This window comes from Belonocnema kinseyi, chromosome 2 (genome assembly GCF_010883055.1).
Source record: "Belonocnema kinseyi isolate 2016_QV_RU_SX_M_011 chromosome 2, B_treatae_v1, whole genome shotgun sequence".
NCBI lineage: Eukaryota > Metazoa > Arthropoda > Insecta > Hymenoptera > Cynipidae > Belonocnema > Belonocnema kinseyi.
Window position 1 is genome coordinate 81611333 of NC_046658.1, and position 16735 is coordinate 81628067.

Below are 16735 nucleotides of genomic sequence, written 5' to 3' on the forward strand. Positions count from 1 at the left end.
AGAAACACGAGAGCCTGCATGAAAAAATGCATGGACATAAAAGAAGCTAGAGAAGTATGCCAGGACAGGAAAGTATGGCTGCAAATAGTTAATAAAAAGAGTATCAGTAGAGTGAATGACGCCTGAAACAAAGACCTTGGCTATTAATGGACTCAAGTGGGGAACCTTACATAACGACTTCGTGAGGCTCTTCGCTTGGGGTGATTGCTAGAGAGATTGATCAGCAACCTGGGTCGGAGCAGTGTTGCGGAACGAACGTGTTATTTACTTAAATAGCACGAGAATTCTGGATCAATCTGAAAAATCTCTATCCCTTCCACACACTACTCCTTTCCCCTGCCGAGTGAGTCACACCTACCTCGAAAGGGAAATGGCTTAATGGTGTAATAATAATAATAATAATAATAATAATAAAAAGTTGAATTACTTTGCTAACAATTTGTCAATGAAAATTTAACTATTTTGTAGAAAAATTCGTTCTTAATTGTTTGAAAATTCATTTTTTCAATAAAAATTGTACTATTCCATTTTTGGTTGAATACTAATATTTTTTAGTTAAAAATTCATGTATTTTGTTGAAGTTTAATATTTTTATCATATTTTGTTTGAAATTCAACTATTTTGTTGGAAAATTGCACGTTTTGTTAAAATTTCGTCTTTTTGGTGAAAAATTAATCTTCATGGTAGAAAATTCATCTTTTTGGTCGAAAATTCAACTGTTTGGCAAAAAATTTTAACTATTTTCCTGAAATTTCTTTTTTTCGAACATTATTTTTTTTCTGAAAATCTAACTACTTTGTGTTTGGTTAAAAATGCATCTTTAGTTAAAAATGTAACTATTTGCTTGAAAGTTCATGCATTTTGTTGAAAATTCGTCTTTTGTGGTAGAATATGAATATTGTTGGTGAAAAATTCAACTTTTTGGGTAACAGTTTTGTTGTTGAAACTTTGACCGTTTTGTTTGATAATTTGTGATGGTTTAAAATGCATTCTTTTAACTGTAAACTTAATTATTATATTTCAGATTGAAAATTTATATTTTGAGTTGAAAAGTAATTTAATTTGTTGAAAATTCGTCTTCTTTGATTGAATAATTAATCTTCTTCGTTGGAAATTCCTTTTCTTGGTTGAAGATTCCTCATTTTAGTTAAAAATTCATTTCTTCGGTTAAATTTTAACTATTTTGTTCAGAATTAATCTTTTTTATAAAAAATTTATCTTTTTGGTTGGGCATTAATTTCTTTGGTTGAACATTTAACCTTCTGAAGAATCTTGAATCTTCTGAAATTTTCGAATGGTTTGTCATTAGATCTAATATTCTTTTTTTTTAATAAAATGTTAGCAAATTCATGCAATAAGCTGTAATTTTGTAGTTTTATAAATTAATTTAAATAATGTAAATTAATTTATATAAATTTAAACAATTTTATAAATTTCTAGAATTTTGTCCTATTTCTCCTCTTCTCTGTAAATTTTAAAATGATGTTTGACCTTCGAAGAATATTATGTAATTGTTCTAAAATATTCTCCAACTTCATAGAATATTTTTAAATATTCTAGAATATTCTGAAATAAAATATTATAGAATATTCTATGATACTCACTGACGTGGGGATCCAGGTGGGACTTTTAAGTACATTTGGTTTTTGTCGACCTTATTTTTATTATTAAAATCTGGAAAAATTCTCAGTTATTCTTCGGAGTCTATACAATGGATTTCCAGAAATTATTTTGTTATTGGCAACTTAATATTTTTTAAACAATTATTTAAGCAAATGTTCTGAAAAATGGAAAATTACTAAAAAAATCATATTTTATTCAAAAAAGAATTTTATAAAAAAATACTTCACGCGTTTATAGCAATCAGAGCTTTAGAAAAAATAACTTTATGTTCGGTGCTAAAATAAGTATAATTATTTTAGTGACTGCAAATTGACGAATTTTTAGGTAGGTTCAGGTAAGCAAAATTACTAACGAAATGAACTTTTTTGTTTCAAAATGATATAATACAAAATATGGATCTAATAATACAATTTTCGTATTTTTTCACATAAATATACACAAAATAACGAAAAAACACGATAAAATGAGATTTCCAAATTGACCAAAACTCTTCTCCGTGGTCCAGGTGGGTCTTTCAGGGCATACAGACGATTTTTTCTCATTGCTAGACGCGCCTAAACTAACTGACACTGACGTCCTTTAGGCAACTGGGACCCTAGACTCTCAACATTTTTTTGGGTGGAATATTATAGAATTTTCGAAGAATAATTTAGGCTTTTATTGAACCCTATATATTTAGAAAATTTTCAGACAATTGAAAAAATATACTTTTCTGGAGTATTCTGAAATGTTTAAGAATTTTTTGGACTGTATCGGAAAATTTTAGAATCAACCTCCTATATCAATATGGATTCTCCTAAAGTATTTTGGAACCCTTGAGAGTGGCTTCGAATTTTATCGAAATTTCTGAATATGTTCCTGAATTTTATATGGTATTCTGGAATATTTTGTAATTTCCTTGATAAAATATTTTGCTTTAAGGGCATGTGATAATTAGAAAACTATCGATTTTACCAGCTTTAAGTTCCTCCGACTTTTTTTTTAGAATAATAAATATTTTCTCTTGCAAATTTGGGAAATGATAGCGAACATGCTAACGGACGTCCCTGCACACTTTTTCTGTGGGTTAATTCCAAAAAAATTTAGATTTGGCTAAATACGTGTGCCTATATTTCGAGGTTATGTGTGTTACAATTCTCCCGTGCGTTATTTCCAAACTATACAATATTTTTGGCCATAAACTTGGGATTTACAATTAAACATAGTAACCAATATCCTGGAACTGACCTTGTTTGCAGGCAATCAAAAAAGTTTATTTCATAAGTAATTTCGAAATTATCGGAATGACAGAGCTGAAAAACGACCCAACCTCAAAATAATGCACAAGTATAACATTTTTAGGTAGCACAATAATTTTTTTTGTTATTATCCCTCAAAAAAGGGTCAGGGGACGTCCGTTATGATATTTTATAGAATTTCCGAATTCAGTTTTTGAAAATTTTCATTTTTGTGAAAAAAAGCCGGGTGAACTGCACCCGATTGACCACATGCCCTTAAGGCCATGTGACAAGTGGGTCACATGACTAGATTCCTACCATACCGACACTTTTTTTATGTCCCAACTTATTTTCATACGAAGCGCCACGTCAAGTTAAAAATTTGGGATAATAAATAAGAAGCATTAAGGAAGGTGGGTCTGGTCATGAATCCTAATAATTATGAAAAAAGTATAAAAAAATTATTTATAAAAAAACTTTTTTAATAATTCTAAAAATTTAAGACCAAACCAACATTTCTTAGCGCTTTTCATTTATTATCCTAAATGTTCAACTGGATCTGGCGCTTTGTGTGAAAATAAATTGGGAAATAAAAAAAAGCGTCGGTAAGGTAAGAATCTGAACACGTGACCCAATCATCACATGGTCTTAATAAACCATACTCCTTCTCCTGAACCCATTATTTTTCGAGTATCAGTATAAATTTTAATAACCCTGAAATTATTGATAACATCTGTAGAAGTTTAAATTGACAATCCTTTTCCAGCGAAAGGTATCGTGATTTAATTCAAGCTGCTGACACAATTGCCGAGATGAAGGAAACTTCAGAATGTGTTGTGTCAAGAATTGCCGGTATACAAGAAACTTTTCAGTTCTTGCAACAGAAATACCTAATCGGTTTTAAGATGGAACCTGACAAACAAATGCTCACAAGGTAATTTTATGACTCCAGAAACTATATTTTACAAAATAAAATAAAAAATCTCACTCTATTCGGATTCTTTAATAAAGAAGTCATTTTCAGAGAATCACAGCATATATCCGATTCGGTAGTAATGCAGATAAAAATTTTAATGGACATTCCAGAACATATATGGTCAGCAGTTGACAGTAAAGACTTTCTGCTAGCCACACAATTGTTTAAAATAGCTCAACACATTAACTATAGTTTAAAGTTTGAAGTTGGTAATTCAGAATTGGCAAATAAATATCCGATTGTTGGAAAACAATGGGGTATTATTAGTCAATTCAAAACTGTCATCTTCAACGGGTGTAACAATGTACTTCAAGCTTTGGAGCTGTCTAAAGAGGTATTCATATTTTTCATAAAAATTCATCACTTCAATGAAGTATACTGTAAACAATTTCTGTTGTGAATTTTCACCAATGTCAGAAGCGGCGGAGCCTTTTTTCTCTCGATTTTCGGGAAAAAATCATGTAATTTCTTTTTGAATTAAATAATTTCGAAATTTTGAACGGCATTTTGAAGGGGGCGAATTGAACTTTAACCCTTAAAGAGCACACTTCCGTAAAATTACACAAAGAACATACTGGGTGTTAGGCACCCAAGAGTATTCAAACGTGTGCTGTGCCGAAGGTATTGGATAGTTTTTTTTTTTTATAAGAAAATTAATGATATTTAATCTATCTAGTTCAAGGAGAAAAAGGTTTCATAACAGAATTTGAAATTTAAAGTAGTTAAAAAAAATCCTTTTTGGAAAAAAATTTTAAAATGACTTCTTCCACTCTAAAATTCATAACTTTTTAAGTTTTTGATATTTTTACTTGAAATTTTACTTAAATATTTCCGAGATACGGCGCTTCAAAAATAAAATTAGTCTTATAGCTTTCGTTCCAAAGATGGTATTTATTCTAAAAAATAAAAGCTTTAATTCAATGAAAAATTTAACACTGTACTTTGCATGATTAAACGATTTTCTTGATTTTAAACTGCGTATAAAAAATTATAAAAATAAAAATTACCTGAAAATGACATAAAAAAATACGTTTTCATGTAATTTGTTAATCTGGCGCCATATGTTCCATTTTCTTGAATTTGGTACGTTTTGTTAAAGCGCAAATAAGTCGCTGGGTGCTTTACACCCAGTATGACCTTTAAGGGTTAAGACGGTGTAGGTTATGATTAAGTTTTTTGTAAATAGTATATTTATTTGAATCAGCCCCTTGACACTCTGAAATTAGAGGTCCTCTAGGTAGAGTTTTGCCACAACTTCCCACTGTTTTGATTGGCTAAGATTAAACCGGGACAAGAAGTGATGATAAGCGCGCGATTTTCAAACCAAATTGTTCAATAAATTTACAATTTTGAAGAATAAAATGATAAAGAAGATAACTTAATATATAAACATTTCAAAACTTCATGAAGTATATGAAAATAGAAACATTGAGAAAAAACTTCCATTTGGTGCTTAAAAGTTAGTTTTGTTAGTTGAAAATTCAGGTATTATTACTAAAATTCGTCTTTTTTAGAAGAAAATTAATCTTGTTAAGAAAATTGAACTACTTTGTTAAAATTTTGTTTTTTGGATTAAAAAATAATTTTTTCAATCGAAAATCTTCAAGGAAGTTCCGCAAAAAATTCGTTTTTTTGTGTACGATTGGAACCCGAAATATATCTTTTTTTATTATTCTTGTATTTTGTTAAATTTAGTGTTTTTGGTAGAAAATTAATCTTCTTGTTTAGAATATTTGGTTGAAAACTCGTCCTTTGTTTGATTGAAAAGAAATTTTTTTAAATGTTAATTTAATTATTTGACATTTGGTTGAAAAGTGATCTTTTATAGTTGAGAGTTCAATTTGTTGGTTAAAAATTGATGTATTTTGTCCATGGTTATTTTTTTTGGTAAAAGATGAAGGCTCGCCGTAGTTGAAAATTCATGTTATTGGGCGAAACGTACGTCATTTTTATTAAAAATGTATTTCTTTCTTTGAGAATTGATTTGTTTTATTAAAAATTCGTCTTGTTTTGTTTGAAAACATTTTTTTAACTCAGTGTTTAAATATTTTATGTTTGATTTAAAATTTACATTTTAAAAATTAAACTATTTTGTTAAAAATTCATATACGTGTTTAGTAGAAAATGCGTATTTTTTGTGAAACATTAATATTCTTCATTAAAAATTCATTTGTTTAGTTGAAAATTCAACTATTTTCTGAAAAATTCATTTTTTGGGTAAAAATTATTTGTTTGTTTGTGAGAAATTGAACTATTTTGTTGGAAATTATTTGTTTCATATTTGAAAATAATTTACATAAATAAAAATTAACATGTTCTATTTTTGGTAGAAAATGAATATTTTTTAAATTGAAAATCCAACTATTAAGTTAAAAATTCACGTATTTTGTAGAAAATTAATGTTTATGGTTGAAAATTAATCTGTTCGATACAAAATTATCCATATGATTGAAAATGAATGTATTTTGTCAAAAGTTAATTTTTTTTGTAGAAAATGATTGTTTGGTTTTTGAAAATTCATTTTGTTATATTTAGAAATTCAACTATTTCGTTAAAAATTCAGTTTTTCGAGTAAACATTTATAATTTTCATTCAAAATCTTTTTTTTTTTTTGTAGAAATTTTATCTTTCAGGTTAAAAATTCATACATTTTGTTAGAGTATTGTCTTTTTTCGTAAAAAGTTGATCTTTTTATTTAGAATTTCAACCAATTTGTTATGAATCCATTTTTTTGTAGACAAAATAACAAATTTTAGTTTAAATTCATCTTTTTTTCTTGAAGATTTGGTAGAAATTTCTTTTATCTATATTTTTCAGTTTGAAATTAAACGATTTCGTTGAAAAATCGTCATTATCGGTTGAAAATTATTTTTTTTTACTAAAGAAATGTATTATTTCACCTTTGGTTTAAAATATAAAATTTACCTTATTTTTAGTTGAAAATACGAAAATTTTCTTAAATAAAAATATTCCATTTTTGATTGAAAATTTAACGTTTTTAGTTAAAAATGCATGTATTTTGTTGAAAAATCGTCTTTTTTGGTAAAAAAATATTGTTCTTGGTTGAAAACTCACTTATTTAGTTAAAAGTAATTTTTATTGAAGATTGCATTTTGGTTGTGAGGATATTCTTGCGGAGCATCTGATACTTGGAAAGAATGGATCTGTTATTGGAATTGTACATATTTATATCTGAATTATTTTTCACCCTTTTCAATTAATATGAAAATAATTTACAAAAAATGTAGCACTATGAGAAAATTTTTTAATTTCAGCGAGAAAATGAGTAAAAATGTGCAATAAAAAATTTTTTAACGCAAATGATTGGTGACACGAGTTTTCAATAATATCAATAAAATAATTTATGAAAAGTTTTATCACACAAATTTGAAAAAATGTCTAATTCGTTACGATTATTTTTGAATATTGCAATCTTTTTTGTTCACTTTCAAAATAATTAACAAATAAATGTTATGCTAGAAATACTTTTAATTCAAACGAAAAATAATTAGTAAAGTATGCAATTAAACGGTATTTTTACCGAAAATTATTGGTAGCATGAATTTTCAATAATATGAATAAAATAATGTATTAAAGTTGCAATCAAAAAATTTGAAAACAGTTTAAATTCATTACAATTGTTTTAACGACCGCAATCTTTATCGCTTAATTTGAAAATATTATTGAAAATATGCAACTAAACTTTTTTTTGACACGCGAACTATTGGTAGCATGAATTTTTAACTGATATCACAAAAATAATGAATTAAAGTTGTTATACAAAAATTTGAAGAAGAAAAAATGAATTCGTTACAATTGTTTTTAAAGATCGCAATCTTTTTTCTTCCCTTTGAAAATAAGTAATAAATAAGTCTTGCACTAAAAAAAATTCATTTAAACGAGAGATACCGATTAAAATATGCAATTAAACTCTTTTTTTTTAAATGCAAATTATTGGTAACATGAATTTTCAATAATGTTAACAAAAAATGTATTAAAGTTGTTATGAAAAAATCAGAAAACAATTTAAATTCATTACAACTGTTTTTAAAGATATCTTTCACAAATACACGTTTTTATTATACAACTTTATCAATATTTATTGATTCTATCAATCCTACTCTTTATAATATAAAGCATTTTATAACACTACATATTTTTTTTTACATAATTAATTTTTATAAATGCCTTATAACGAAAGAAAGTAAATTATTTTCTAGATTTAAAAAGAAACTGCTGAAAATATAATGTCCGTTGTATAGAATTGTTATTTGTACTTTGTAAAAAGCTTATTCGTATATATCAATTTATTGAATATTCAATATGCTGCCAAATATTTTTCTGAGATAAATATATGAAAAAAACGTATTTTAACAAATAAAATAAATTGGTGTTTCTCCGTGCATTTGAATAATTTATGGGGTAAAAGTATAGCCAGCGGCGCGCGCTACTCGGCTACGGTCGAATCTGATATCACATTTATTCTACAGGTCTTTATAGGATAGGAAAAATTCGTCGAAATTAAAAAAGAAGCCTTTTCTAAAAAATTATTTTTATTTTCTAACTAATCATCGAAATAAAATTAAATTAAAAAACATTAAATTAAACTGATTATTGCATTAAGGCAGTATTCTATTTTGAAACTTTCGAAAAAAGTAGTTTTAATGCATTTTTCTGAGATTATTAATAATGACATCGATGTAGGGTTTGTTAGGCTTAATAAACATCCTCTTGAAATACATTACAATGTTTTTTCATTTATTTTATGCACATTTCATATATAAAAACGTCAATAAAGTCAACTCCTTAATAAGTAGGTAGGTCCGCGCTGTTGGATTATTTAAAAAATTTAATTTTAACTATATTTTGGGGAAAAACCATTGAAAATAGTCCCACTTTTTTAGTTTTGGTTTTTCACCGCCATTTTTTTATTTTGCATATACAGAAATCCTAGTTCAACGGGTTGCTGGAGCGATACTGAATCTAAAAATATTTATTTTTTTTTGGTTTCGGAACTCCCATTCTCTAGATGTTTACAACAGCGCGGACCTACCTACTTTTTGAGGAGTTGACTTTGAATGACTTTTTTGTGTATAAAAAGTGCATAAAATAAATGAAATTAAAAAAAAAAGTGTTTCAAGAGTGTGTTTATTAAGCCTAACCAACCCTACATTGATATCATTCTTAATAATCTCAGAAAAAGTTAATAAAAATAGCTTTTTCCCAAGCGTTTCAAAGTAGAATACTGCCTTAAATAAGTTTAATCAGCTTCGGTGCAAAGTTTGCACAAGACCGCCCTATGTTCCTCACACGCAGGTCGGTTGCAACTGACGCAATAAACGCGAACTTTTTTGTCCATATTCCGTGGACAGAAGGTGCATCTTGCTCTTCCAGTAGAGGCTGGTAGACGTGCTGGAGTCACTGGATCCATATGCAGAATACTTTGAATGTTTAAGCGTAAATCTCTCCTTAAACTTGGAATATCTAACCTTCTGCGGAGATGAGGCTCAATTAGTGACATTATCAGCGATTTCAAAAATTCCCTTCTAGGAAGTGTAGCATTCCTGGTGTTGAAATTGTAGAGAATCATCCCATTGATTCCACCTTGGTCCAACATACCCAACCACATTCTCATTGGCCATCGTAAAGTTTTTCTGGTTGTGGTATACTCGTGACACATTTGGTCAAATGTGTCTGTTCCACCTTTGGTCGAATTGTAAAATTCGATAATTTCAGGTTTCTTGGACTCCGGATTGATGTCAGCTATATTGTGGAATGTTGAGAGTACCAGACCGATTTTGTTTCGCTTTGGAGTGTAGGAGACAAGGGTTTGTGTTCCGGAAAATGTGAATTTCGCCGATTGTATCTTTTCTGAATTCGTCAAGTCCAATGGAATTTGTTGTTTATCTTTCCGAAGAGTGCCTACCATCGTGATGGAATGCTCTATTAGCATTTTATCAAAAATCTCGACAGAAGAGAACCAATCATCGCATGTTATGTTGCGTCTTGTACCATGCAGAGTCTCCGAAAGCTTACGAATATAATACGATGGCACGCTCTCATCTGATTCCGTCTTGACTTGTCCCACATATGGTTCAGCAGAATACATGTAAAAGGTTGTGGAATCATTTAGCATGACGATCTTGATGCCACACTTATCAGGTTTCCTGCCATTATACACTTTAAAGGGACATCGTCCGCGGAATGATAAAAGTTGTTCACCTACTGTACAATATAAAGATGGGCTGTAGTATGTCGTGCAATTAGATATGAAGATGTTCCATACCTCTCGAATCGCAGCTAACTTGTCGGTGTTTCTTCGTTCAATCCTCGTAGATTTGTCGTCAAAGCGTAGCATGGCCAAGAGTCTTTTAAATCGTTTAATCGGCATTGTCGACCTGTAAATTTGTGATCCATATTCAACAGACCATAGATCTTCGAGAGTAGTTTGCCCAGTTTTCATCATCCCAGAGAAGTAGAGGAGTCCAAACAATGCTTTCAATTCAATTATATCGGTGTCCATGCAAGGTGAGCGAAAAGCATCGTCTGTTTCAGATGAGTCCCGGTAACGTTGGAGTTGTTCGTTTGTGTGTAAGACGACTTTCTGTAGTAAATCTTCATTGAATAATAAATTCCAGGCATCCAAGGGAGTACTTATATTTTTGCCTTCACGAATTGGTCCTGGCAAGATATTTGATGGTGGATTCAGACGAGATTGTATGCGTTCTCGTGACGTTGCATACCACCGATATTTGTCCTTTTCAAGCAATAGACTTGACTTTCGGCCTCGTTTAGGAGCAGAAGGACCTGCTGATTCCTCTTCCTGTTACAAAAAAATAATTCGTGAATTTTTCATCTCGTTTTTGATCAGGATTGAAGGTTGTGAGTGCAAAAAGACGATAGTTGAAATAGAATATTGGAGCAATAGAGAATAATTCAATATCAACATTCATATGAATCGCTGGCGATCAAAATAAAAATTTGACTTGAAAAAAAATATCACACAAGGACCAATCAAGACGACGCACAGTGGGAGAAAAGCCACATTTTTTGGACAAAAATCGACCGACAGTGCAATTCTTAACGGGTTTTGATTATTCTTTTTTAGAATTGACCTTAAAGCTTAACGTGAATTTTTTATTTAATAACAAACTTACAACTTTTTGTTGCTAAAATTCTCCATGATACCATTTCTTCTAAGACATTGAAATTCATTAAAAAAAGGTCATAAATCAATGTAAAAACTAACTACAAATAATTGGTTAGTGGGTTAGAGTAACAAAAAAATTGGGATAATGTTCTAAACAAATTAATTAACAAAAGTATTTTTTCGTGATTTGCAATGATTAGCTAATTTTGACCCATAACTTTTGTATAAAGTATCTCAGATAATGATGTGCGCTTACAATAAGCAGAGAATAGCTAATGATTTCCAATTATTTAAACAATTTTTATAAACAAATGCACATTTTGACAATTTTTTATGAAAAGGCTTGATTTTTTTGCGGAATCAACTTAAAATGTTTTTCCTAAGACTTCTAGCTATCATATTTTTCATAGTGACAACAAATTTAGATTATTTAAACAAAATGTAAGTTTGTTTATAAAAATTGTTTAAATAATTAACATTTGTTGGTAATTATGAAAAATATGATAGCAAGGAGTCTTAGGCGAAAAATTTTAAGTTGATTTCGCAAAAAAAATTGAGCGTTTTCATCATAAAATGGTAAAAATGTGCATTTATTTATAAAAATTGTTTAATTAATCAATATTTTTTGGTCACTATGAAAAATGTGATAGCAAGGAGTCTTAGGAAAAACATTTTAAGTGAATTCCGCTAAGAAAAATCAAGCCTTTTCATAAAATAATTGTCAAAATATGCATTTGTTTATAAGGATTGTTTAAATAATTGGCAATCATTAGTTATTCTTAACTTATTGTAAGCGCACATTATTATCTGAGATACTCTATACACAAAAGCTGTGAGTCAAAATGAGCTAATCATTGCAAGTCACGAAAAAATGACTTTTGTTAATTAATTTGTTTATAACATTATTGAAAAAATATTTGTTACCCTAACCCACTAATCAATTATTTTGTAGTTAGTTTTCACATTGATTTATGACCTTTTTTAATGAATTTTGAAGTCTCAGAAGAAATGGTATCATAGAAAAGTTTAGCAACAAAAAGTTGTAACTTTGTTTTGTAAACAATAAATTTACGTTAAGTCAAAATAAAAATTGCACAGCTAAACGTTATACCTGAAAGCCTCAAATCAATTCTAAAAAAGAACAATCAAACTCCTCTAAGATTTGCACTGTCAGTCGATTTTTGTTAAAAAAATGTGTTTTTTCTCCCACTGTGCGACGGCGTTTCGGGCGTACCCCCTTTTGATCGCCAGCGGATCATATGTTTTCAGTAATGGAGAAAAGGTCACAGCTTTTCGGATAACTGCAGGAGGAAAATTGAATTTAAATTTCATAGTCAAATTTTTATTGTAAATATTCTTACCTCAGAATTTTCCGGTTGCACAACATTTTTCGCTGCTTCCTCAGATTCAGAATCCGTCAAGAATTTCTCACAATCGTCCTCCTCCTCATCTTCGGAGAGATGGTCGATGGCAACTTCTCTCTCTTTTTCCTGCGATACTGCAGTCACGGCATCGGCACTTCTTGGTTCGTAACTTCTCGACATCTTCGATGAGAAAAATAATTAATTATTCATTCATTATATTCTCATTCTTGAGAGTGTAATGTAATCGTTCAAATAGGGTTGTTTTGCCATTTTAGATAAAATAATTTTTTGATAAAAAATTTTAATCTGAGCTGAAAATGTGTTATAATATTTTTTATGTTGAGTCGTTCATCTTATTTAAATTTTTCGAAAAGACAAAATTTCAAAAGCTGAGCTTTTTCAAAATTAGATTTTTTTTTAATTTTAGAAATTTTTGTCAAATTTTCTAATACATGGTAAAAAGACTTGCAAATTGTTCCTATGACATTTTTAATTTAGATAAAAATTAAAAAAGTTATATGCTTTTCAACATTTTGAAAATTAAAAAAAATCTTTCTTTAAAAGAAAATGGAAAAAAGTTCTCTTTTAATTTATGGCCGTAATTCCTCAAAAGTTTAAATCACAGTTTTCGATTAAAGTTATAATATTTATGCTAATTAAAAAAATGTAGTTAAAGTGTAATTTTAATTTATCAGCACTGCATGAATAAAATTAAACAACTTTACATTGGTATATATCACATTTTTAGAAATTTGTACATATAATTTTCACTTAAATTACAAAAAATCAATTTGAAACCTAAAAATATCATGATATACTGTAAATATACAATAGACTACCGTGATGAAACTCGAGCGTAACAAATCCTCTGGGGGACAAATGTGCCCCAAGCGCGCAGCGGACCCTTCTCACTTGACAGACAGCCAACAACTGGCAATATTTCATCTCCCTCTGACCCTTTAGCTTCATGTCCCTGAACTGAATTATGGGTAGGGTCTAGGGTCTGCACCCGAAAATCAGAGATATTTGCTCCGGGGAATGAAATGAATTTCGCGTGGGACATATTTTTCTCCCACAGGATCTGTCAAGGGTTAAAGATTTCAATGATTTCTCAAACATTTTCTGACAGTTTTCAAATATTTCGCAAAAATTTCGGATAAATTAAAAATATTTCATAAAGACTAATTATTTCCCAAAGATTTCAATGATTTCACAAATATTTAAAAAATATTTTTAATATTTCGCAGATTTGTAATAGTTCAGAAAAATTTTATAAACACTTAAATGATTTCTCAATGATTTAACAAATATTTCGCAAAGATTTCCAATGATTTAAGAAATATTTAAATTTTTTCCCAAAGATATAAAATGTTTCCAATATTTCGCAAAAATTTGATATAGATTTAAAAGATTTTGCAAAGGCATCAATGATTTTAGAAAGATTTTAATAATTTCACAAATATTACCAAGTATTTCAAAAATATTTTAAAGATTTCCCCAAGATTAGAATGATTTCCCAAAGGTTAAAAAAATTTTGCAAAGATTTCGGAAAGATGTAAAAGATTTCGCAAAAAATTTGAATAGTTTAAAAATATTTCACTAAGACTTCACTGATTTCCCAAAGATTTCAACATTTTAAAAAATACACCAAATTTTTCAAAAATGTTTTAAATATTTCATAGCGATTTCAATGATTTTTCAAAGATTTTAAATATTGCATAAAGATTTCGGATATATTTAAAAGATTTCAATCATTTCAAAGATATGATAAAATATTTGAAACCTTTCTCAAATACTTCCAAGGATTTCACGAATATTGCAATTACTTCCCAAAGGTATCATAAAGATGTCAAAGGTTTCGCAAATATTTTGGATGGATTTACAAGATATCACGGACTTCAATGATTTCCCAAAGATTTCAAATATTTCATAATGATTTCGGATATATTTGATTTTAATCATATTTTTTTTAATATTGACAAATATTTATAAATTATTTGAAATATTTTTTAAGAATACAGATAGACTTTAAAGATTTAAATAATTTTACAATTATTTTAAAATAAATAAATTTAATTGTTCGATTTCAGAGAGGGGCAAATCAATACTTTCCCCCTCTTTAGGTGATTTCTGAGGGGGGCGTTGCCCCCTGTACCCCTAGGCCCCACCGCTTCTGACCACAGTAATGAAACTTTATTACTAACAACGCCATGTAATGTTGTAATATAAAATGTATTGCAATTTAACAATCGTCGTGACAGCGGCGCCCGCATACTCGTTTTGTAATTTCGCAGAATTACTTTAAAAGTATTGTGATCTCACTTTACAATACCTCGATTGTAAGTTTACATTACATTTTGTATTATAAATTACTGTAAAATCCTAAAAAAAATTAATAGTGATTAAATAATCTTCAACTAACTTTCTTAATTTTCTTAGTCTGCTGCTAATTGCCTTGCATCGTTGGTATTACTTGATGAAGCGTCTTCAGCAGATCTACTCAATAAACTTATATCACTTAGAAGTCAGGCTATTAAATTCATAATCACAGATGAAAATCATCATAGTGTTAGAAATCGGATTAAAATGAGTATCAAAATGTTTATGGAAACAGTAGCTCTCATCTATGCTTGTTTTGTCAGTGAGTGTAATTCATTTTAATTTAACATTGTCAGGGTTGCTACAGATCAGGGAATTCCAGAAAGTCTGTGAATTTTAAACTGGTCAGAGACAATCTGGGAATTTAAAACTGGTCAGAGAATGTGAAGGAAAATTTATATTTTGGGCTGAAAATTCATCTATTTTGTTACAAATTGCATATTTTTAATTGAAAATTAGAATTTTTAGTTGAAAATTAATATGTTCTCCTTGAGGATTCAACGGCTTCGTTGAAAATTTGTCTTTTTTGTTTGATTTAAACTACTTTTGGTTTATAATAAAAATATTTTAAAATTGAAATATCAATAATTACATTTTTATTTGAGAATTCATCTTTTTCGGTTCAAAATTCTACTACTTAGTTCAAAATGGAACTACTTTGTTAAAAATTAATTTTTTTATTGATGAATATTCATTTTAGTTAAAAAAACCTTCATTTTTGTGTAAAATGTACCTATTTTGTTGAAAATTAATTTTTTAAACTGAAAATATAAGTCTTCCATGTTTAGTTGTAAACTAACTCCTTTAAAAGTGTATGTATTTTGTTAAAAATTAATGTTTTTCTGGTAGAAAATTAATCTTCTTGATTGAAAATCTTATCTGTTTCGTTCAGAGTTATTTTTTTTTGGTTGAAACATAGTTTTCCGTTTGAAAATAACTTTTTTCAATTTGTAAATTTAACTATTCCATTTCTTTTCGTTTTTTTAATAGAAATTTAATTTTCTCAGTTGAAAATTCATCTGTTTGGTTAAAAATTTAACTTTCATAATTTAAGTTGATTTCTTTCTTCTTATTTGATCATAGATTTGTATGGTTAAAAAATGATCTATTTGGTCGAAAACTCCTTTAAAAGTGTATGTATTTTGTTCAAAATTAATGTTTATTGGTAGAAAATTAATCTTCTGGATTGAAAATCTTATCTGTTTCGTTCAATGTTAATTTTTTTGGTTGAAACATAGTTTCCTTTTGAAAATTAATTTTTAATTGGTAAATTTAATTGCTCCATTTTTTTCGATTTTTTAAAAATAGAAATTTAATTTTCTTAGTTGACAATTTCTCTGTTTGGTTAAAAATTGAACTATTCTATTTTAAGTTGATTTTTTTTAAATAATTGAAATTTATTTTTCTAGACAAAAATTTAACTATTCTATTTTTGATTAAAAATGTATCTTTTTTAATTAATAATTCATCAATTAAGTTGCAAAATTGTCTTTTTTAGTAGAAAATTAATCTTTTGGTTTACGAATTTAACTATTTCGTTAAAAATTGATTTTCTAGTGGAAGATTTTTCATTATATTTTGAAAATTTATTTCATTATCTAAAAATGGAAGTATTTCGTTGAAAATATATTTTATTTGGTAGAAAATTAACTTTTTATTAAAAATTGAACTATTTTGTTGAATTTTTTCTCGTTAAATATTGATCTTTTTCTGTTTTAGATTCACGTATTGTATTTGCTTAAAGATTAATTTTTTTGGTTGAAGATTCATCATTTGAATTAAATATTCATTGTTTTGGTTGAAGATTTATCATTTTAGTTAAAAATTCATTTCTCTGGTTGCAAATTAATCTATTTGGCTAAAAATTCCTTTTTGGTTGTTGTTAAAAATGATTTTTCTTTTTAAATTGAAAACGTTATTCTGTCATTCTTGCTGAAAAATTTATATTTTTAAGTTGAAATTTCAACTATTTTTATTCAATTTTTGACATTTTGGGTAAGATTTTTACCTTTCTTGACTGAACAAT

General features: G+C 28.2%; 1 protein-coding gene across 1 annotated transcript in view; it reads left to right on the forward strand.

The window, feature by feature from the left end:
• The window catches only part of LOC117167016 (conserved oligomeric Golgi complex subunit 1), a 61145-nt gene that overhangs the window by 1592 nt on the left and 42818 nt on the right, over positions 1-16735 (forward strand). The window contains exons 2-4 of the mRNA XM_033351565.1: positions 3607-3774; positions 3865-4150; positions 14770-14971. Coding sequence (XP_033207456.1) covers positions 3607-3774; positions 3865-4150; positions 14770-14971 — 656 coding nt within the window. The remainder of the gene's footprint in view (positions 1-3606; positions 3775-3864; positions 4151-14769; positions 14972-16735) is intronic.